This window comes from Rattus norvegicus, chromosome 18 (genome assembly GCF_036323735.1).
Source record: "Rattus norvegicus strain BN/NHsdMcwi chromosome 18, GRCr8, whole genome shotgun sequence".
NCBI classification, from domain to species: Eukaryota; Metazoa; Chordata; class Mammalia; order Rodentia; family Muridae; genus Rattus; species Rattus norvegicus.
In genome coordinates, this window is record NC_086036.1 from 667,257 (window position 1) to 691,368 (window position 24,112).

Below are 24,112 nucleotides of genomic sequence, written 5' to 3' on the forward strand. Positions count from 1 at the left end.
GTCAGTAGAGAATACACCATTTTCTAGAAAAACAGCACCTAAATTCAGAACAAGATAATCTTTTGTTTTATTTCTGCCTATAGAAATCATTTTTCCCCATCTCTTCTCTGAGACGAGTCACAGTGTGTGGTTAGTTTTGATTCCTGCTTTCTGCTCTTCAGTTTTGCAAGGAACAGGAGGACCTGCTCTCTCTAAGTACAGAGTGACTTTGTGGAATGTGAAATGTGAAGTTCTGTGAGATATTCCCTTCTGAAGGAGAAAGGAAAGATGGCTTCTTGTCAGGTAAATGTATGCAGGATTATGGGAAAGGTTGAGTATTCTTACAGAATCTTCATTGCCAAAACTTCCAAACTTTCCTATGCTGACTCACATTTACAGCACTATTTTTTCATATGACTCTCAGAATTAAGTTTTCAAAACTTATGTCAATGGTGTGCTAAAGACAGGTTTTTATTTATTGCAGGCTACTTATTTTTCAAGATATATATATGGAAATGTATTCTGAAAATCTTGTAAAGCTTCTGATAACAAAGCTGAATGTACATGATGGCAAAGGTGAATGTATAATTCTACAGAGTCGCTTGTGTCATTATTTACCTGAGATAAAGGCTCATGTTTCATGAATGTGGCATCTCAGTCCCAAGGCAGTAATTCTCTGCTTTCCTACTGCTGCAACCTTTTATTAGGGTTCCTCAAGTCATGGTGATCCCAACTATAATTTTATTTTTATTGCTACTTCATAATTGCAATTTTTCTAGTTTATGAGGCAGAAAGTAAATACCTCTGTTTTCTGGTACCATAGGCAACTACCATTAGATATACTAGAGGGTCATGCAGTTTCATTTCCAAAGGGGTCACCACCCATAGGTTGAGAACTGATAGCATATTGAATCTTTGCAAAATTTCTTTGCACAGCATTCTTTCATTCAGAGCATAATTTATCAAAAATGTATACTAGTTATTTATACCAGACCAAGTTCTATAATTAATGAATATTTCCTTGGGTGAAATATAGAACTTGGATAATGGATAAAAAGGGATACTGTTAATTTTAATTTCAGGGTCTATTGACTTTCATGGATGTGGCTATAGAGTTCTCTAGGGAGGAGTGGGAATGTCTGGATTATGCTCAGCGGACTTTGTACAGAGATGTCATGTTGGAGAATTATAACAACCTGGTTTCTGCAGGTGAGAAATATTTTTTTCGTAATTTCTACTTAAGGGATTTGTAAAACTCTACTTAGTGTTTTGGTCTGACTTACATTAGTCATTAGGTGTCTTAAATTGTTACAGATTGATTAGTATCTTCTTTATAGTTAACATGTTAAGTACCTTTATCTGGTATTACATTTTATATAAGGATTCTTCATTCTTATATGTCCTTGGAATAAGCATTTAGTAACATTTATATTTGAATGCACTGTGACTCACACATTCACTTTTTTTCTTTGATTGGATAGTTCTTTATTTACATTTCAAATGTTATACCCTTCTTGGTATCCCCTATCCCAACTCCCCTCCCACTGATTCTATGTGGGTGTACCTCTACCCAACCAAGCTATTCCTCCTTCCTGCCATGGCATTCCCCTACACTGGGTCATTGAGACTTCACAGGACCAAAGGCCTCTCCTCTCATTGATGCCTGACAAGTCCATCCTCTGCTACATATGTGCTGGAGACATAGATCTATCCCTTTATACTCTTGAGATGGTGGTCCAGTCCCTGGGAATTCTGGGGTATCTGGTTGGTTGATATTGTTGTTTTTCATATGGGATTGCACACTCCTTCAGCTCCTTCAGTCCTTTATCCACCTATACCATTGGGGACCCCATTCTTAGTGCAATGGTTAGATATGACTAATCATCTCTGTATTTGTAAGGCTTGGGCAGAGCCTCTCAGGTGACAGTTATATCAGGCTCCTGTCAGCATGTAGTTCTTGGCATCAGCAATAGTGACTGGTTTTGGTGACTGTATATGGGATACATCCCCAGGTGGGGCAGTCTCTAGATGGCCTTTCCTTCAGTCTCTAATCCACATTTTGTTTCCATATTTCTTCCTATGGGTATTTTGTTCCCCATTCTTGACAGGCTTGAAGCATCCACACTTAGGTCTTCCTTCATCTTGAGCTTCATGTGGTCTGTAATTTGTATTTTGGGTATTCCCAGCCTTTCGGCTAATATCCACGAATCAGTGAGTATATACCATGTGTCTTTTTTTATGATTGGGTTACTTCAATCATGGTCATATTTTCTAGTTCCATTCATTGCTTATGAAGTACACGAAGTCATTGTTTTTAACAGTTGAGTAGTACTCCATTGTGTAAATGTACCACATTTTATGTATCCAGTCCTCTGTCAAAGGACATCCGCATTGTTTCCAATTTCTGGGTATTATATATAAGGCCACTATGAACATAGTCGAGTATGTCTTCTTGTTATATGTTGGAGCATAGTTTGGGTATATGGCAAGGTGTCTTATAACTGGGTACTCATTAGTACTATGTATCTTAGTAAAGCTGCAATCTGTTGGTTACAGCTTGTCCTATTGACAGTGTCCTTTGCCTTTCAGAAGCTATGCATTTTTATTTGGTCACATTTGTCAATTCTTGATCTTAGAGCATAGGCCATTGATATTCTGTTCAGAAAACTTTCCCTTGTTCCCCTGTGATTAAGGCTTCTTACCACTTTCTTTTCTGTTAGTTGCAGTGTATCTGGTTTTATGAGAGGTCCTTAAGTCACTTGGATTTGAGCCTTGTACAAGGCAGTAAGAATGGAATGATTTGCATTCTGTTCCATGCTGACCTCCTGTTGAACCAGCACCATTTGTTGAGAACAGTGTATTTTTTCCATTTGCTGGTTTTTGCTCCTGTGATCAAGTGACAATAGGTATGTGGGTTCATTTCTGGGTCTACTGATCTATTCTGTTCCTCAACTAGCCTGTCTCTCTACCAATACCATGTTGGTTTGTTCATTGTTTGTTTGTTTGTTTGATCACAATTGCCCTGGAATATAGCTGGAGGTCAGGTATGGTGGTTTTTCTCAGAAGTTTGTTGTTGTTGTTGTTGTTGTTGTTGTTGTTATAATATTTTTTGCTATACTGGCTTTTTGGTTATTCCAAATGAATTTGCAAATTGCTCTTTATAAGTGTATGAAGAATTGAGTTGGGATTTTGATGCGATTGCATTTAATCTTTATATTGCTTTTGACAAAATGGCCATTTTAATATATCCATCTTGGGAATCCATGAGCAAAGGAGATCTTTTTATCTTCTGAGATCTTCTTCCATTTCTTTCCTCAGAGAAGTGAAGTTCTTGTCATACAGATCATTCACTTGCTTGGTTAAAGTCACACCAAGTTATTTCATATTATTTGTAACTATTGTAAAGGGTGTTGTTTCACTAATTTCGTTCTCAGCCTTTTTATCTTTTGAGTAAAGAGAGCCTATTGTTTTCTTTCCATTGTTTTGTTAATCCAACCCCTTTGATGTCTTTGTTCATCAGGGTTAAATGTTCTCTGGTGGAACCCTTGGGTCACTTAAGTTTACTATCATATCATCTGCAAATAGTGATATTTTGATTTCTTCCTTTCCAATTTGTATCCCTTTGACCTATTTTTGTTCTTTAGGGCTTCAAGTACTATCCTGAATAGATCGGGAGAGAGTGGGCAGTCTTTTCTATTCCCTGAATTTAGTGGGATTGCTTCAAATTTCTGTACTTTTATTTTGATGTTCGCTAAGGGTTTGTTGTATATTGCTTTTACTATGTTTAGTTGTGGGCGTTGAATTCCTGATCTTCCAAGACTTTTATCATGAAGGGATGTTGAGACCTTTAAATGCTTTCTCAGCATCTATAGATGATTATATTTTTTTTGAGATTGTTTCTACAGTAGATTAGGTTCATGGATATTTGTGTATTGAACCATCCTTGTATCCCTAATGAGTCGTACTTGATATTTTTAATAAGGGTTATCTGCCTCTGTCATCTACCTTCTTGATTTCTTTGTATATATTAGATATTAGCCCTCTATCTTATGTAGGATTGGTAAAGAACTTTTTTCTTTTTTCTTTTTTTTGTTTTTCCATCTTTATTAAATTGGATATTTCTTTTTTACATTTCTTTTTTTTATTGACTTGAGTATTTCTTATTTACATTTCGATTGTTATTCCCTTTCCCGGTTTAAGGGCCAACATACCCCTAACCCTTCCCACTCCCCTTCTTTATGGGAGTTCCCCTCCCCATCCTCCCCCCATTGCTGCCCTCCCCAAACCAATCACTTTCACTGCGGGTTCAGTCTTAGCAGGACCCAGGGCTTCCCCTTACACTGGTGATCTTATTAGCATATTCAATGCTACCTATGAGGTCAGAGTCCAGGGTCAGTCCATGAATAGTCTTTAGGTAGTGGCTTAGTCCCTGGAAGCTCTGGTTGCTTGGCATTGTTGTTCATATGGGGTCTCGAGCCCCTTCAAGCTCTTCCAGTTCTTTCTCTGATTCCTTCAGTGGGGGTCCCGTTCTCAGTTCAGTTGTTTGCTGCTGGCATTCGCCTCTGTATTTGCTGTACTCTGGCTGTGTCTCTCAGGAGAGATCTACATCCAGTTCCTGTCAGCCTGCACTTCTTTGCTTCATCCATCTTATCTAGTTTGGTGGCTGTATATGTATTGGCCACATGTGGGGCACACTCTGGATGGGTGTTACTTCTGTCTCTGTTTTAATCTTTGCTCTCTATTCCCTGCCAAGGGTATTCTTGTTCCGCTTTTAAAGAAGGAGTGAAGCATTCACATTTTGATCATTTGTCTTGAGTTTCATGTGTTCTAGGCATATAGGGTAATTCAAGGATTTGGGCTAATAGACACTTATCAATGAGTACATACCATTGTGTTTTTCTGTGATTGGGTTACCTCACTCAGGATGATATTTTCCATTTCCAACCATTTGCCTACGAATTTCATAAAGTCATTGTTTTTGATAGCTGAGTAATATTCCATTGTGTAGATGCACCATATTTTCTGTATCCATTCCTCTGTTGAAGGGCATCTGGGTTCTTTCCAGCTTCTGGCTATTATAAATAAGGCTGCTATGAACATAGTGGAGCACGTGTCTTTTTTATATGTTGGGGCATCTTTTGGGTATATGCCCAAGAGAGGTATAGCTGGATCCTCAGGCAGTTCAATGTCCAATTTTCTGAGGAACCTCCAGACTGATTTCCAGAATGGTTGTACCAGTCTGCAATCCCACCAAGAATGGAGGAGTGTTCCTCTTTCTCCACATCCTGACCAGCATTTGCTGTCACCTGAGTTTTTGATCTTGGCCATTCTCACTGGTGTGAGGTGAAATCTCAGGGGTTTTTTTTGATTTGCATTTCCCTTATGACTAAAGATGTTGAACATTTCTTTAGGTGTTTCTCAGCCATTTGGCATTCCTCAGGTGTGAATTCTTTTTTTTAGCTCTGAAACCCATTTTTTAATAGGGTTATTTGTCTCCCTGCATTCTAACTTCTTGAGTTCTTTGTATATTTTGGATATAAGGCCTCTATCTGTTGTAGGATTGGTAAAGATCTTTTCCCAATCTCTTGGTTGTCGTTTTGTCCTAAGCACAGTGTCCTTTGCCTTACAGAAGCTTTGCCGTTTTATGAGATCCCATTTGTCGATTCTTGATTTTAGAGCATAAGCCATTGGTGTTTTGTTCAGGAAATTTTTTGCAGTGCCCATGTGTTTGAGGTGCTGCCCTAGTTTTTCTTCTATTAGTTTGAGTGCATCTGGTTTGATGTGGAGGTCCTTGATCCACTTGGACTTAAGCTTTGTACAGGGTGATAAGCATGGATCGATCTGCATTCTTCTACATGTCGACCTCCAGTTGAACCAGCACCATTTGCTGAATATGCTATCTTTTTTCCATTGGATGGTTTAGATTCCTTTGTCAAAAATCAAGTACTTATAGGTGTGTGGGTTCATTTCTGGGTTTTCAATTCTCTTCCATTTGTCTATGTGGGTAAAGACCTTTTTTTCAATCTGTTGATTACTGATTTGTCCTAAAGGGAGTGTCCTTTGCCTTACACAAGCTTTGCAGTTTTATGAGGTCCCATTTGTTGATTTTTGATCTTAGAGCATAAGCCATTGGTGCTCTGTTCAGGAAATCTTCCCCAGTGCCCATGCAATCCAGGCTTTTCTTCATTTTTTTCTACTAGTTTTAGCGTATCTGGTTTCAAGTTGAAGTCCTGATTGACTTACACTTAAGTTTTATGCACGGCCATTAAGAATGCATCGATTTGTATTCCTCTGCATGCTGACCTCCATTTGAACTAGGACCATTTGTTGAAAATGCTATCCTTTTCCACTGGATAATTTTAGCTCCTTTGACGAAGATCAAGTGACCATAGGAGTGTGGGTTAAAAATCTTGGTCTTCAATTCTGTCCCAATGATCTATCTGCCTGTCTCTGTATGAATACCATACAGTTTTTATCACCATTTCTCTGTAATATTGCTTGAGGTAAGGGATGGTGATTCCCCCAGAAGTTCTTTTATTGTTGAGGATAGTTTTTGCTCTCCTGGGTTTTTTGTTATTTTAGATGAATTTACAAATTGCTCTTTCTAACTCTCTGAAGAATTGAATTGGGATTTTGATGGCGATTGCATTGAATCTGTAGGTTGCTTTTGGCAAAATGGCCATTTTTACTACATCTATCTGGCCAATCCACGAGTATGGGAAGTCTTTCTATCTGTTGGTATCTTCAATTTCTTTCTTCAGAGATTTCAAGTACTTGTCATACAGATCTTTAACTTGCTTGGTTAGAGTCACACTGAGGTATTTTATGTTATTTGTAACTTTTGTGAAGGGAATCATTCCCCAAATTGTTTTTTCAGGCTGTTTATCTTTTCAGGAAAGGAAGGCTACTGATTTGTTTTTAGGTAATTTTATACCCAGTCATTTTGCTGAAGTCATTTTATTAGGCTTAGTAGTTCTCTGGTGGAACTTTTGGGGTCACTTAAGTACACTATCATGTCATCTGCAAACCGTGCCATTTTAATTTTTTTCCCTTCCAACGTGTATCCCTTTAACCTCATTTTGCTGTCTGATTGCTCTGTCTAGGACTTCAAGTACTATTCAATAGGTAGGGAGAGAGTGGGCAGCCCTGTCTAGTCCCTGATTTCAGTGTGATTGCTTCAAGTTTCTCACTACTTAGTTTGATGTTAGCTACTTGTTTACATATATTGCTTTTAATACGTTTAGATATGAACCTTGAATTCTTGATCTTTCCAGGGATTTTATCATGAAGGGGTGTTAAATTTTTGTCAAATGCATTCTCGGCATCTAATGAAATGATCACGCGGTTCTTATATTTGAGTTTGTTTATAAAGTGGATTACACTGAAGGATTTTTGTATATTAAACATTCCTGCATCGCTGGGATGAATCCTACTTGATCATAATGGATGATCATATTGATGTGTTCTTGGAATCTGTTTACAAAAATTTTAATGAGTATTTTTGCATCAATATTAATAAATGAAATTAGTCTGAATTTCTCTTTCTTTGTTGGAGCTTTGGTTTTGGAGTAAGAGTAATTCTAGCTTCATGGATGGAATTTGGTAGTGTTCTGTCTGTTTTTATTTTGTGGAATAGTTTGGACAGTATTCATATGTGGTCTTCTATGAAGGTCTGATAGAATTCTGCACTGAACCCGTCTGGACTTGGGCTCTTTTTGGTTGAGAGTCCTTTAATGACTGCTTCTATTTCTGTAGGAGTTATGGGGTTGTTTAAATGGTTTATCTGTTCCTGATTTAACTTTGGTACCTGGTATCTGTCTAGGAAATTGTCCATTTCCTCCATATTTTCAAGTTTTGTTGAATATAGGCTTTTGTAATAGGATCTGATGATTTTTTAAAAATTTCTTCAGATTCTGTTGTTATTTCTGATTTTTTTTTCTTAATTTTCTTTTTTTTTTTAATTAACTTGAGTATTTCTTATATACATTTCAAGTGTTATTCCCTTTCCCGGTTTCCAGACAAACATCACCCTCCCCCCTCCCCTTCCTTATGGGTGTTCCCCTCCCAAACCTCCCCCCATTGCCACCCTCCCCGCATAGTCTAGTTCACTGGGGGTTCAGTCTTAGCAGGACCCAGGGCTTCCCCTTCCACTGGTGCTCTTACTAGGATATTCATTGCTACCTATGGGGACAGAGTCCAGGGTCAGTCCATGTATAGTCTTTAGGTAGTGGCTTAGTCCCTGGAAGCTCTGGTTGCTTGACATTGTTGTACTTTTGGGGTCTCGAGCACCTTCAAGCTCTTCCAGTTCTTTCTCTGATTCCTTCAACGGGAGACCTATTCTCAGTTCAGTGGTTTGCTGCTGGCATTCGCCTCTGTATTTGCTGTATTCTGGCTGTGTCTCTCAGGAGCGATCTACATCCGGCTCCTGTCGGTCTGCACTTCTTTGCTTCATCCATCTTGTCTAATTGGGTGGCTGTATATGTATGGGCCACCTGTGGGGCAGGCTCTGAATGGGTGTTCCTTCAGTCTCTGTTTTAATCTTTGCCTCTCCCTTCCCTGCCAAGGGTATTCTTTTTCCTCATTTAAAGAAGGAGTGAAGCATTCACATTTTGATCATTCGTCTTGAGTTTCCTTTGTTCTAGGGATCAGGGTAATTCAAGCATTTGGGCTAATAGCCACTTATCAATGAGTGCATACCATGTATGTCTTTCTGTGAGTGGGTTAGCTCACTCAGGATGATATTTTCCAGTTCCAACCATTTGCCTACGAATTTCATAAACTCGTTGTTTTTGATAGCTGAGTAATATTCCATTGTGTAGATGTACCACATTTTCTGTATCCATTCCTCTGTTGAAGGGCATCTGGGTTCTTTCCATTTTCTGGCTATTATAAATAAGGCTGCGATGAACATAGTGGAGCACGTGTCTCTTTTATATGTTGAGGCATCTTTTGGGTATATGCCCAAGAGAGGTATGGCTGGATCCTCAGGCAGTTCAATGTCCAATTTTCTGAGGAACCTCCAGACTGATTTCCAGAATGGTTTTACCAGTCTGCAATCCCACCAACAATGGAGGAGTGTTACTCTTTCTCCACATCCTCGCCAGCATCTGCTGTCACCTGAGTTTATGATCTTAGCCATTCTCACTGGTGTGAGGTGAAATCTCAGGGTTGTTTTGATTTGCATTTCCCTTATGACTAAAGATGTTGAACATTTCTTTAGGTGTTTCTCAGCCATTTGGCATTCCTCAGCTGTGAATTCTTTGTTTAGCTCTGAACCCCATTTTTTAATAGGGTTATTTGTTTCCCTGCGGTCTAACTTCTTGAGTTCTTTGTATATTTTGGATATAAGGCCTCTATCTGTTATAGGATTGGTAAAGATCTTTTCCCAATCTGTTGGTTGCCGTTTTGTCCTAACCACAGTGTCCTTTGCCTTACAGAAGCTTTGCAGTTTTATGAGATCCCATTTGTCGATTCTTGATCTTAGAGCATAAGCCATTGGTGTTTTGTTCAGGAAATTTTTTCCAGTGCCCATGTGTTCCAGATGCTTCCCTAGTTTTTCTTCTATTAGTTTGAGTGTGTCTGGTTTGATGTGGAGGTCCTTGATCCACTTGGACTTAAGCTTTGTACAGGGTGATAAGCATGGATCGATCTGCATTCTTCTACATGTTGCCCTCCAGTTGAACCAGCACCATTTGCTGAAAATGCTATCTTTTTTCCATTGGATGGTTTTGGCTCCTTTGTCAAAAATCAAGTGACCATAGGTGTGTGGGTTCATTTCTGGGTCTTCAATTCTATTCCATTGGTCTATCTGTCTGTCTCTGTACCAATACCATGCAGTTTTTATCACTATTGCTCTGTAATACTGCTTGAGTTCAGGGATAGTGATTCCCCCTGAAGTCCTCTTATTGTTGAGGATATCTTTAGCTATCCTGGGTTTTTTGTTATTCCAGATGAATTTGCAAATTGTTCTGTCTACCTCTTTGAAGAATTGGATTGGTATTTTGATGGGGATTGCATTGAATCTGTAGATTGCTTTTGGTAAAATGGCCATTTTTACTATATTAATCCTGCCAATCCATGAGCATGGGAGATCTTTCCATCTTCTCAGGTCTTCTTCAATTTCTTTCCTCAGTGTCTTGAAGTTCTTATTGTACAGATCTTTTACTTGCTTGGTTAAAGTCACACCGAGGTACTTTATATTATTTGTGTCTATTATGAAGGGTGTCGTTTCCCTAATTTCTTTCTCGGCTTGTTTCTCTTTTGTATAGAGGAAGGCAACTGATTTATTTGAGTTAATTTTATACCCAGCCACTTTGCTGAAGTTGTTTATCACCTTTAGTAGTTCTCTAGTGGAACTTTTGGGATCACTTAAATATACTATCATGTCGTCTGCAAATAGTGATATTTTGACCTCTTCTTTTCCGATCTGTATCCCCTTGATCTCCTTTTGTTGTCTGATTGCTCTGGCTAGAACTTCAAGAACTATATTGAATAAGTAGGGAGAGAGTGGGCAGCCTTGTCTAGTCCCTGATTTTAGTGGGATTGCTTCAAGTTTCTCTCCATTTAGTTTAATGTTAGCAACTGGTTTGCTGTATATGGCTTTTACTATGTTTTGGTATGGGCCTTGAATACCCATTCTTTCCAGGACTTTTATCATGAAGGGGTGTTGAATTTTGTCAAATGCTTTCTCAGCATCTAATGAAATGATCATGTGGTTCTGTTCTTTCAGTTTGTTTATATGATGGATCACGTTGATGGTTTTCCTTATATTAAACCATCCCTGCATGCCTGGGATGAAGCCTACTTGATCATGGTGGATGATTGTTTTGATGTGCTCTTGAATTCGGTTTGCCAGAATTTTATTGAGTATTTTTGCGTCGATATTCATAAGGGAAATTGGTCTGAAGTTCTCTTTCTTTGTTGGGTCTTTGTGTGGTTTAGGTATAAGAGTAATTGTGGCTTCATAGAAGGAATTCGGTAGGGCTCCATCTGTTTCAATTTTGTGGAATAGTTTGGATAATATTGGTATAAGGTCTTCTATGAAAGTTTGATAGAATTCTGCACTAAACCCGTCTGGACCTGGGCTCTTTTTGGTTGGGAGACCTTTAATGACTGCTTCTATTTCCTTAGGAGTTATGGGGTTGTTTAACTGGTTTATCTGTTCCTGATTTAACTTCGATACCTGGTATCTGTCTAGGAAATTGTCCATTTCCTGAAGATTTTCAAGTTTTGTTGAATATAGGTTTTTATAGTAAGATCTGATGATTTTTTGAATTTCCTCTGAATCTGTAGTTATGTCTCCCTTTTCATTTCTGATTTTGTTAATTTGGACGCACTCTCTGTGTCCTCTCCTTAGTCTGGCTAAGGGTTTATCTATCTTGTTGATTTTCTCAAAGAACCAACTTTTGGTTCTGTTTATTCTTTCTATGGTCCTTTTTGTTTCTACTTGGTTGATTTCAGCTCTGAGTTTGATTATTTCCTGCCTTCTACTCCTCCTGGGTGTATTTGCTTCTTTTTGTTCTAGAGCTTTTAGGTGTGCTGTCAAGCTGCTGACATATGCTCTTTCCTGTTTCTTTCTGCAGGCACTCAGCGCTATGAGTTTTCCTCTTAGCACAGCTTTCATTGTGTCCCATAAGTTTGGGTATGTTGTACCTTCATTTTCATTAAATTCTAAAAAGTTTTTAATTTCTTTCTTTATTTCTTCCTTGACCAGGTTATCATTGAGTAGAGCATTGTTCAATTTCCACGTATATGTGGTCATTCTTCCCTTATTGTTATTGAAGACCAGTTTTAGGCCGTGGTGGTCCGATAGCACGCATGGGATTATTTCTATCTTTCTGTACCTGTTGAGGCCCGATTTTTGACCAATTATATGGTCAATTTTGGAGAAAGTACCATGAGGAGCTGAGAAGAAGGTATATCCTTTTGCTTTAGGATAGAATGTTCTATAAATATCCGTTAAGTCCATTTGGCTCATGACTTCTCTTAGTCTGTCTACATCTCTGTTTAATTTCTGTTTCCATGATCTGTCCATTGATGAGAGTGGGGTGTTGAAATCTCCCACTATTATTGTGTGAGGTGCAATGTGTGTTTTGAGCTTTAGTAAGGTTTCTTTTACATATGTAGGTGCCCTTGTATTTGGGGCATAGATATTTAGGATTGAGACTTCATCTTGGTGGATTTTTCCTTTGATGAATATGAAGTGTCCTTCCTTATCTTTTTTGATGACTTTTAGTTGAAAATTGATTTTATTTGATATTAGAATGGCTACTCCAGCTTTCTTCTTCTGACCATTTGCTTGGAAAATTGTTTTCCTATTTCTGATTTTGTTAATTTGGATACATTCTCTATAACCTCTGGTTAATCTGGCTAAGGGTTTATCTATCTTGGTTATTTTTTCAAAGAACCAGCTCTTGCCTTTGTTGATTCTTTGTATAGTCCTTTTTGTTTCTACTTGGTTGATTTCATCCCTCAGTTTGATTTTTTTCCTGCCTTCTACTCCTCTTGGGTTTATTTATTTCTTTTTGTTCTAGATCTTGTAGGTGTGCTGCCAAGCTGCTGATATATATTCTCTCCTGTTTCTTTTTGTAGGCACTCAGAGCTATGAATTTTCCTCTTAGTACTGCTTTCATTGTGTCCTATAAGTTTGGGAATGTTGTATCTTCATTTTCATTAAGTTCTAAGAAGTTTTTAATTTCTTCATTTTTTCTTCCTTGACCAAGTTGTCATTCAGTAGAGCATTGTTAAACTTCCATGTATATGTGGGCTTTCTGTCATTATTGTTGTTATTAAAGACTAGTCTTAGTTCGTGGTGATCTGATAGGATGCACAGGATTATTTCTTTTTTTTTTTCTTTTTCTTTTTTTCGGAGCTGGGGACCGAACCCAGGGCCTTGCGCTCGCTAGGCAAGCGCTCTCCCACTGAGCTAAATCCCCAACCCCCACACAGGATTATTTCTATGTTCATGTATCTGTTGAGGCCTGTTTTTGACCAATTATATCGTCAATTTTGGAGAAGGTTCCATGAGGTACTGAGAAGAAGGTATATCCTTTTGATTTAGGATGGAATGTTCTATAAATATCTGTTAAAACCATTTGTTTCATAACTATTGTTAGTTTCTCTATGTCTCTGGGTTTTTTTTTTTCTGTTTTTATGATTTGTCCTTTGATGAGAATGGGGTGTTGAAATCTCCTACTATTATCGTCTGAGTGGCAATGTGTTTTTTGAGCTTTAGTAAGGTTTCTTTTATAAATGTAGGTACTCTTGCAATCAGAGCATACATATTTAGGAATGAGAGTTCATCTTGGTGGATTTTTCCTTTATGGATATGAAGTGTCCTTCCTTATCTTTTTTAATGACTTTTGGTTGAACGTCAATTTCATTTGATATTAGAATGGCAACTCCAGCTTATTTCTTTGGGCCATTTGCTTGGAAAATTATTTTCCAGCCATTTACTCTGAGAATAGTGTCTGTCTTTGTCTCTGAGGTGTATTTCTTGCATGCAGAAAAATGCTGGGTCTCCATGTCCTCATCAGCATTTGTTTTCACTTGTGTTTTTGATCTTAGCCATTCTGACTGGTGTGAGATGGAATCTCAGGGTTGTTTTGATTTGCATTTCCCTGATGACTAAGGATGTTGACCATTTCTTTAGTTACTTCTCAGCCATTCTATATTCCTCAGGTAAGAATTCATTGTTTAGCTCTGTACTCCAGTTTTCTATAGAGTTATTTGTCTCTCTAGAGTCTAAGTTCATGCATCTCTAAGAGATGGAGGATTGGGAAAGATCTTTTCCCAGTCTGTTCCTTGCCATTTTCATCTAATGATAGTGTTTGTTGCCTTATGAAAGGTTTGCAGTTTTCTTAGGTTCCATTTGTCAATTCTTTTTTTTTTTCAGCTGTGTTTTTTCTTCATTTTTTCTTGGATATTTTTTATTTACATTTCAAATGTCATTCCTTTTCCTGGTTTCCAGGACGTAAACCCCCTACCCCATCCCTCTCCCCATCTTCTATAAGAGTGTTCCCCTTCCAATCCACCACCTCTTATTGACCCCTTGACATTTCCATAAATTGGGGATATAACCTTGATAAGACCAAGGGATTATTCTTCCATTGTTGCCTGACAAGGCCTTTCTCTGCTACATATTTAGTTGGAGCCATTGGTCATTCCATGTATATAGTCCTTAGGTAGTAATTTACTCCCTGGTTGGCATTCCTGTTCTTGTGGTGTGGCAGTCCCCTTTAGCTCTTTCAATCCCTTCTCTAATTCCTCCTACATGTGTCCTGTTCACAGTTCAGTGGTTTGCTGCTACCCTTCATGTCAATATTTGACATGATCTAGCTGTGTCTCTCAGGAGACATTCATATTTGGTTTCTGTCAGCATGCTTTTCTTAGCTTCATCAATTTTGCCTAGTCTTGGTGACTGTACATATATGGGGCATATGTGGGGCAGACTTTGAATGGCTATTCCTTCACTCGTTGTTCCAAACTTTGCCCCCACTTCCCCTTTATGAATATTTTTGTTCCCCCTTTTAAGAAGGAGTGAAGCATCTGCACTTTGGACATCCTTCTTCATGAGCTTAATATGGTCTGGGTATTGTACCTTGGGTGATTAGAGCTTTTGGGCTAATACCCACTTATAAGTGAGTGCATACCTTGTGTGTTTTTCTGGAATTTGGTTACTTCACTCAGGATGATATTTTCTAGTTCATTCCATTTGCCTATGAATTTCATGAAGTCATTGTTTTTGATAGCTGATTAGTACTCCAGTGTGTAGATATATGACATTTTCTGTGTCCATTCCTCTGTTGAAGGGCATCTGTTTTATTTCCAGCTTCTGGCTATTATAAATAAGGCTACTATGAACATAGTGGAGCATGTGTCTTTGTTGTATGTTGGTGCATCTTATGGGTTTATGCCCACAGAGGTATAGCTGGGTCCTCAGGTATTGCAATATGAAATTTTCTGAGGAACCTCCAGACTGATTTCCAGAGTGGTTGTACCAGTTTGCAATCCCACCAACAATGGAGGAGTGTTCCTCTATCTCCACATTCTCACCAACATCTGTTGTCATCTGAGTTTTTACTCTTAGCCATTTTCACTGGTGTGAGTTGGAATTTCACATTTTTGGTTTGTTTGTTTTTGTTTGTTTGTTTATATTTGTTTGTTTATTTGCATTTCTTTAGGTATTTCTCAGCCAGTGGATATTCCTTAGCTGAGAATTCTTTTGTTAGATCTTTACCCCATTTCTTAATACTGTTATTTGCCTCTCTAGAGTCTATTTTTTTTATATTAGTACTCCCTCTGATGTAGGTTTTCTTTTCCCAATTTGTTGGTTGCTCTTTTGTACTAATGACAATGTCCTTTGCCTTTCAGAAGCTTTGCAGTTTTATTAGGTCTCATTCGTCAATTATTGATCTTAGAGCATAAGTCATTTGTGTTTCTTTCATGAAATTTTCCAAAGTGTCCACGTGATCGTGACTCTTCCCTACTTTTTCTTCTATTAGATTAAGTGTATCTGGTTTGATTTGGAGGTACTTGTCTACTTGGACATAAGTTCTGTACAGAGTGATAAGAATGGGTCAAATTGTGTTTTTCTTCATGCTGACCTCCAGCTGAACCAGAACCATTTTTTGAAAACGCTATCCTTTTCCATTGGATTGTTTTACCTCCTTTGTCCAAGATCAAATGACCATAGGTGTGTGGATTCATTTCTGGGTCTTAATTCTATTCCACTGATTTACTTGCCTTTCTTTGTACCAATACCATATAATTTTTTAATACTATTGCTCTATAATACTGCTTGAGGTCAGAGATGGTGATTCCCCCAGAAGTTCTTTTATTGTTGAGTATATTTTTCGCTACCCTGGGTTTTTGTCCTTCCAAAGTAATTTGCAAATAGCTCTTTCTAACTGTATGAGGAAATCAGGTGGAATTTTGATAGGGATTGCATTGAATCTGTAGATTGCTTTTGTCAAATTGCCATTTTTAGGAATTTTTGTGTTTCCTCCTTAAGGGTTTCTATTTTTGTACTTGTGTTATATTTCTTTAAGGGAATTATTTATGTCCTTATTAAAGTCCTCCATCATCACCATAAATTTGGTTTTAAATCCAAATCTTGCTTTACCAGCATGTTTGTATATCCAGTATTTGCTTTTTTGGGAGAACTGGGCTCTGATGATGCCAAGTAGTCTTGGTTTCTAATGCTTATAATCCCGTGCTTGCCTCTCACCAACAGGGTGTCTTTGGCGTTGGCTTGTCTTGCTGACTGTAAAAGTGGCTTGTCCTTCCAGTAGGCCTCTGTGACAGCACTCCTGTTGACCTGCTTTCTTTCAGCTGGATCTCATAGGGTCCTGCCCCTGACTCTTGCTATACCCCTGTGCCTAGGCGATGTCCCCTAGGGTCAGGAATGAGGGCAGAATGTTTTTGTCGACTATGGATTCTCAGGAGTGTCTGTACTTCTGAGGGTCCAGCTCTCTCCTCCACAGGATTTCTACCCCTGTTTTTGAATTAAGGAAATACTTAAAGAAAATGAGGAGCAGGACAACCCTATAGGAAGTGTGTAAGTCTCAACTAACCTGGACCCATGACATCTGTCTGATACTGAGCCACCAACCGGCCAACATTCACCAGTGGATATGAGGCTCCCAACACTTTATAGTAGAGCACTGCAGGGCCTGACTTCAGCCATAGAAGATATATCTAATCCTCAAGAAACTTGAGGCCTCAAGGAATGGGGTGATCTGGTAGAGTGGTTTTTGTGTGGGTTGGGATATCTTCTTGGTGTTGGGAGTGTCTCAACTTGTATTTGATGTGCAACAGTTATAGGGTGGAACTTGATGTGGTATAATTTGTCTTGTAGAAAAAATAAAGAATAAATAAAAAGTCATATAAAGAAAAATACCTTGTTGATGTATTTGCCATTGAGTTATTATTGATGAAGTTCACTTATATAAAATATATCATAGATTTCATGAAATATCTCCTAATGTACATTATATCTATGATATTTGTTTCTTTGGACAAAATTTGTGCAGTTTGGTGTTGCATGTTTCTGCCATGATGCGATATATATATATATATATATATATATATATATATATATATATATATATGATTTTCAACCATTTGCAAAGTGTCATATAATGACATATTCTCGTTAATTTCAGGTCTGTGTTGTGATTCTACAAAGAAGCTATTCTCAAAGGCATTTACACAGGATTATTTTCTCAAGAAAATAATACAAAGATTTGCATGTAATGACGTTTCAGATCTACATAGAGAGAAATTCTGGGAATGTAGATATGAGAATGAAGACCATGAAATAGATGAGTATGGAAATGATTTCTTTGCAAAAGTCATCTGTTTCATTCCTCAAGCAGCTCAGGAATCTCCAGATTATCTTCCTGAGAGAATTCAGTCCTCAAATCTTAAGGGTCACTACAGAATTTCTACTCAAGAGACAACTTTCATGTGTAATGAATGTGGAAAAATCTTTACACAGTTCCTAAGACTTAAAGCTCATCACAGAATCCATACCAGAGACAAACCTTACAAATATAACGAATGGGAAGAATCCTTAACAGGTCTCTCAAATCTTCATATTCATCACAGATTTCATACTGGAGACAAACCTTACAAATGTAATAAGTGTGGGAAATCTTTTACATGCTCCTCAAGTCTTAAAATTCACCACAGAATCCATATAGGAGAAAAACCTTACAGATGTAATGAATGTGGGAAATCTTTTACACAGTCTTCAGGTCTTAAAATTCACCACAGAATCCATACGGGAGAAAAACCTTACAAATGTCATGAATGTGGTAAATCTTTTATCATGTACTCAAAACTCAGAACTCACCACAGAACCCATACTGGAGACAAACCTTACAAATGTAATGAATGTGGGAAATCTTTTACAGAGTCTTCAAGTCTTAAAATTCACCACAGAATCCATACAAGAGAAAAACCTTACAAATGTAATGAATGTGGGAAATCTTTTACCCAGTCTTCAAATCTTAAAACTCACCACAGAATCCATGCTGGAGAAAAACCTTACAAATGTAATGAATGTGGGAAATCTTTTACACAGTCTTCAGCTCTTAAAGTTCACCATAGAATCCATACTGGAAACAAACCTTACAAATGTAATGGATGTGGAAAATCTTTTACAAACTCCTTAAGTCTTCAAAATCACCACAGAATCCATACAGGAGAAAAACCTTACAAATGTAATGAGTGTGGGAAATCTTTTACATGGTCTTCAGGTCTTAAAATTCACCACAGAATACATACTGGAGACAAACCTTACAAATGTAATGAATGTGGGAAATCTTTTACAGAGTCTTCAAGCCTTAAAATTCACCACAGAATCCATACGGGAGAAAAACCTTACAAATGTGTTGAATGTGGCAAATCTTTTATCAAGTACTCAAAACTCAGAACTCACCACAGAACCCATACTGGAGACAAACCATACAAATGTAATGAATGTGGGAAATCTTTTACACAGTCTTCAAATCTTAAAACTCACCACAGAATCCATACAGGAGAAAAACCTTACAAATGTAATGAATGTGGCAAATCTTTTATCAAATACTCAAAACTCAGATCTCACCACAGAACCCATACTGGAGACAAACCTTACAAATGTAATGAATGTGGGAAATCTTTTACACAGTCTTCAAGTCTTAAAATTCACCACAGAATCCATACAGGAGAAAAACCTTACAAATGTAATGAATGTGGCAAATCTTTTACACAGTCTTCAAATCTTAAAACTCACCACAGAATCCATGCTGGAGAAAAACCTTACAAATGTAATGAATGTGGCAAATCTTTTACAAAGTCTTCAGGTCTTAAAGTTCACCATAGAATCCATACTGGAAACAAACCTTACAAATGTAATGGATGTGGGAAATCCTTTACACAGTCTTCAAATCTTAAAACTCACCACAAAATCCATGGGGGAGACAAACCTTATAAATGTAATGAATGTGGGAAATCTTTTACACAGTCTTCAGCTCTTAAAGTTCACCATATAATCCATACTGGAAACAAATCTTACAAATGTAATGGATGTGGAAAATCTTTTACAAACTCCTTAAGTCTTCAAATTCACCACAGAATCCATACAGGAGAAAAACCTTGCAAGTGTAATGAATGTGGGGAATCTTTTACAGACTACTGAAGTCATAAAAGTCACAACAGGTTACATACTGGAGAAAAAACATTTAAATGAAATCACTGTAGAATATCATTTACCCAGTACTCAAATCTTTAAGTTCAGTATAGAATCTAGAGAAGAGATAATCTTCACTAATGAAAAAAGTTGGCAAGTCTTTTCCTGGTTCTCAACTCTTCAAATTCATCAAAGAATCCATCCTGGAAAGCAGCCTTATAAGTATAATGAATGTGAGAAATACTTTTCCTGTTCCTCACCTCTTCAAGGTCCCCACAGAATCCGTTAAGTAGAAAAAACATTACTAATGTAATGGATGTAAATATTTGTTCAAAGGAATCATATCTTCAAATACAGCACACCATGCATACTGGTGAGAAACCTTACAAATGTAAACAGTATGGCTAATCATTTAGAACAAGTTCAAACCTTGAATCAACTCTCCATGCATAAGACTAACTTAATAGGTAATTACTTTATGCATATTTATATAGAAATATTTATTTAAAAATATTATTGAAACCTAAAGCATTATAAATAATCCCCATAGGGTAGGCATATACTTGATAGTAGTTGGAAATATTTTATTCAGAAATGACCCTTTCAACATTTTAAGTTGTTTTATTCGCTATAAACTATGAAAAAATTCACCCAGCATTAATCTGACACCATTGATTAGTGATAGTATAGATTTCATTTTCAAACTCATTAAATAACAGTATTTTAAAATTTAAGCATTTAAGCCAAAATAATATTAATAACTATTCTTATACAAACCTGTTGTTTAAAGTTCTATATAGTTTAGTTTGGTAGAATATTTGGATTTGTGATATATATTCTCTGTAGATTTTATTGTGGTGTTTGTCTTTAAGCTTTTATAGAGTAATTTTTAATCTGAAACTAATCCCCTCTTTGTCACAATTATTAATAAATATATTACAAGTTTTTCTTTACTACTACCTTAGTGTGATTAGTATCTATTTTGTGCAAGGATGAAGTCATTCATATACTCCATTTCCTGATTGATGATGCCAAGAGAAACCTGTCCCAAAAGCATAAATTTGATTGCTTTAGACAAATTCCAGACAGTAATTATGAAGCATATATATGGTGATCCAAGGACACCATAAGGCTATCTGAGTTTGTGTGCCTGTGTGTGTATGTGTTTGTGTGTGTATGTGTGAGTGAGCATGCATGTGTAAGTTTTAGGCATAAATTCACTGACATTTCAAAGAACCTGTTCTAGTGAAAAATCCTATGTGGACCCATTTGTGGAGGAGAGGGTTGAAGCTTTAACATAACAACTTCTCCATTGGCCAAAATATTCATATTCATGGAGTGTGCTTTATATTGTATATCATACAACTCTTGCTCATAGAAGTTTTGTCCTAAGAATTACTCCCATAAAGAAACTTTATCTACAAAGATAAAGAAAGTACTTAGTCACACACACACACACACACACACACACACACACACACACACACTCACACTAACCTTGAGTCTCTTCTGGTTTGTTGGTATAAACTGGCTTCCTTGTTAATCTGTTAAATCTGTGTGTAATGATCCTGCTGAGCTTCCTGGGTGCAGGTGTCAACACTGCAGATCAATCACTAGAACACTAGTAGGTCCTATCTTTGAAACAGGTCCCTTTGTTTGTTTTTTTCTGTTTTAAATATTGCCTCGACACAGCATCAGTTCCATTGCTGGAGATATTCTGCCATTGACACGTTTAGGACAACAATTTTTGGTTTAAAGAAGTATTTTCAGTCTTCCAAATGAAATTTATTCATACTTTCTTATTAATGTGGAAAATTATAGTTCATTAAACAAAAATTATTACATCAGCAAGTCTTTACAGATAACATCTTATGGACATAAATTCACAGAAAGAATCTTTTCTAAATAAACCCAATTCTTAGAATTGTTTTCTTTAATATATTCATAAACTAAGCTATGACATTGGTACAAGTCTTAAAATTCAGAAATGATTACTTTCCTGGAAGCCCAGAAAATATTGTTTCTTCAGTTCTTTTTTTTCTCCGTCTTTATTAACTTGGGTATTTCTTATTTACATTTCGATTTTTATTCCCTTTCCCGGGTTTCCAGGCCAACATCCCCCTAACCCCTCCTCCTCCCCTTCTATATGGGTGTTCCCCTCCACATCCTTCCCACATTACCGCCATCCCCCCAACAATCAGGTTCACTGGGGGTTCAGTCTTGGCAGGACCAAGGGCTTCCCCTTCCACTGGTGCTCTTACTAGGCTATTCATTGCTACCTATGAGGTTGGAGCCCAGGGTCAGTCCATGTATAGTCTTTTGATAGTGGTTTAGTCCCTGGAAGCTCTGGTTGGTTGGCATTGTTGTTCATATGAGGTTCCAAGTTCCTTCAAGCTCTTTCAGTCCTTTCTCTGATTCCTTCAACGGGGGTCCCATTCTCAGTTCAGTGGGTTACTGCTGGCATTCGCCTATGTATTTGCTGTATTCTGGCTGTGTCTCTCAGGAGAGATCTACATCCAGTTCCTGTCAGCCTGCACTTCTTTCCTTCATCCATCTTATCTCGTTTGGTGGCTGTATATGTATGGGCCACATGTGGGGCAGGCTCTGAATGGGTGTTCCTTCTGCCTCTGTTCTGCACTTTGCCTCCCAAGGGTATTCTTGTTCCCCTTTTAAAGAGGGATGGAAGCATTTGAACTTTGGTCATCCTTCTTGAGTTTCATGTGTTCTGTGCATCTAGGGTAATTCGAGCCTTTGGGCTAATATCCACTTACCAGTGAGTGCATATCATGTATGTTTTTCGGTGATTGTGTTATTTCACTCAGGATGATATTTTCCAGTTCCAACCATTTGCCTATGAACTTCATAAAGTCATTGTTTTTGAAAGCTGAGTAGTACTCCATTGTGTAGATGTACCACAATTTCTGTATCCATTCCCCGGTCGAAGGGCATCTGGGTTCTTTCCATCTTCTGGTTATTATAAATAAGGCTGCTATGAACATAGTGGTGCATGTGTATTTGTTGTATGTTGGAGCATCTTTTGGGTATATGCCCAAGAGAGGTATAGCTGGATCCTCAGGCAGTTCAATGTTGGCCCAGAAACAGGGAAGGGGAATAACAATTGAAATGTAAATAAGAAATACTCAAGTTAATAAAGAAAAAAAAGAGTACAGAGCTAAACAATGAATTCTTACCTGAGGATCATAGAATGGCTGAGTAGTAACTAAAGAAATGGTCAACATACTTAGTCTTCCGGGAAATGCAAATCAAAACAACCTGGGAGTGTGCACCTCACACCAGTCAGAATGACTAAGATAAAAACTCAGGTGACAGTAGATAAAGGCGAGGATGTGGAGAAAGAGGCACACTCCTCCATTGTTGGTGGGAATGCAAGTTGGAAAAACCACGGTGGGAATCTATCTGGTGGTTCCTCAGAAAATTGGCCATAGTGTTTCCTGAGGACTCAGCTATACTACTCCTGGGCATACACCCATAATTAGCTCCAAAAACATAACAAGGACACATGCTCCACTATGTTCATAGCAGCCTTATTTCTAATAGCCAAAAGATGGAAAGACCCCAGATGCCTTCAACAGAGGAAAGGATATAGAAAATATGGTGCACTTATACAATGGAGTACTACTCAGCTACTAAAAACAAAGACTTCATAAAAATCTTAGGGTAATGGATGGAACTAGAAAATATTATCCTCAGTGAGATAACCACATGGTATACACTTACTGATACCATGAGTGGATCAACTGATACTGTTGATATTAGCCCTAAAGCTCAATCAGGCTACAACTTTAGTGAGAGCCTCCGTAACACTTTTTTCTGGACTCGAACGATAATTAATCTGCACACCCACAGCATATGTACCAGGGGATATGTTTCAGTCCTTGTATGTTTCTTGGTTGGTGGTTCAGTCTCTGATAGGTCCCTGGATTCCAGGTCAGTAGAATCTCTTGGTCATACCTCTGGGTTCCATTCCATTCATGGTCTCCCATCCTTCCCTCACACTTCCATAAGGGTCACTACTCACCATCACAAGTTTGGCTGTGTGTATCTGTACCTATTTCAGTCAGAGCCTCTTAGAGGACAGTTATGCTAGGTTCCTGTCTGCAAGCATAACAGAGTATCACTACTAATGTCAGGGATTGGTTGCTTGAATATGCGATGGCTTTCTAATTTAAGACAAGCATGATAGTCAATAAAACACACTGTATAAATAATGATGTGATACGACTGCTGACAATGGATGTGTGGTAGAAGCATAAAAGTAAAAAAATGTAGAACAAAATATACTGAGAAAATTATTATGCCTCAAATAAAAAACACTCTTTTCATAACAGAAAAAGAAAGATGAACAGCAGCAGGAGGCTGAGTATATAAACAAGAAGAGCATGAACAAATAAAAACGCACGACAAGTTTTCAAGATCCTTTGTAGTTAGAGTAATAGAATATTCAGGGGTGCTTCTACATACATGTGTGAGACTTGTCCTATCACATCACAGATATTCACTTGTCTCTGACTCCTAAGAGCCAGAGTTAAAAGAATGTGTTAAAACATGCAGAATCGAGCTAACCCACTCACAGAAAGACATACATGGTATGCACTCATTAATAAGTGGCTATTAGCCCAAATGCTTGAATTACCCTAGATCCCTAGAACAAAGGAAACTCAAGACGGATGATCAAAATGTGAATGCTTCACTCCTTCTTTAAATGAGGAAAAAGAATACCCTTGGCAGGGAAGGGAGAGGCAAAGATTAAAACAGAGACTGAAGGAACACCCATTCAGAGCCTGCCCCACAGGTGGCCCATACATATACAGCCACCCAATTAGACAAGATGGATGAAGCAAAGAAGTGCAGACCGACAGGAGCCGGATGTAGATCGCTCCTGAGAGACACAGCCAGAATACAGCAAATACAGAGGCGAATGCCAGCAGCAAACCA

General features: G+C 37.8%; 1 protein-coding gene across 1 annotated transcript; it reads left to right on the forward strand.

Moving 5' to 3' along the window:
* The first annotated feature begins 267 nt into the window (after positions 1 to 267).
* On the forward strand, positions 268 to 19,165 carry LOC134483081 (zinc finger protein 665-like). The gene is made up of 3 exons (XM_063277721.1): positions 268 to 282; positions 1,062 to 1,188; positions 17,145 to 19,165. Exons 1-3 carry the CDS (start codon positions 268 to 270, stop codon positions 19,163 to 19,165), a joined length of 2,163 nt encoding a protein of 720 aa, XP_063133791.1.
* The last annotated feature ends 4,947 nt before the right edge of the window (positions 19,166 to 24,112 follow it).

Bases quoted from the DNA above. Each gene is read 5' to 3' on its own strand.
- LOC134483081 (XM_063277721.1), top strand. The intron at 1,189-17,144 runs GTGAGAAATATT...CGTTAATTTCAG, and splicing joins TAACAACCTGGTTTCTGCAG to GTCTGTGTTGTGATTCTACA.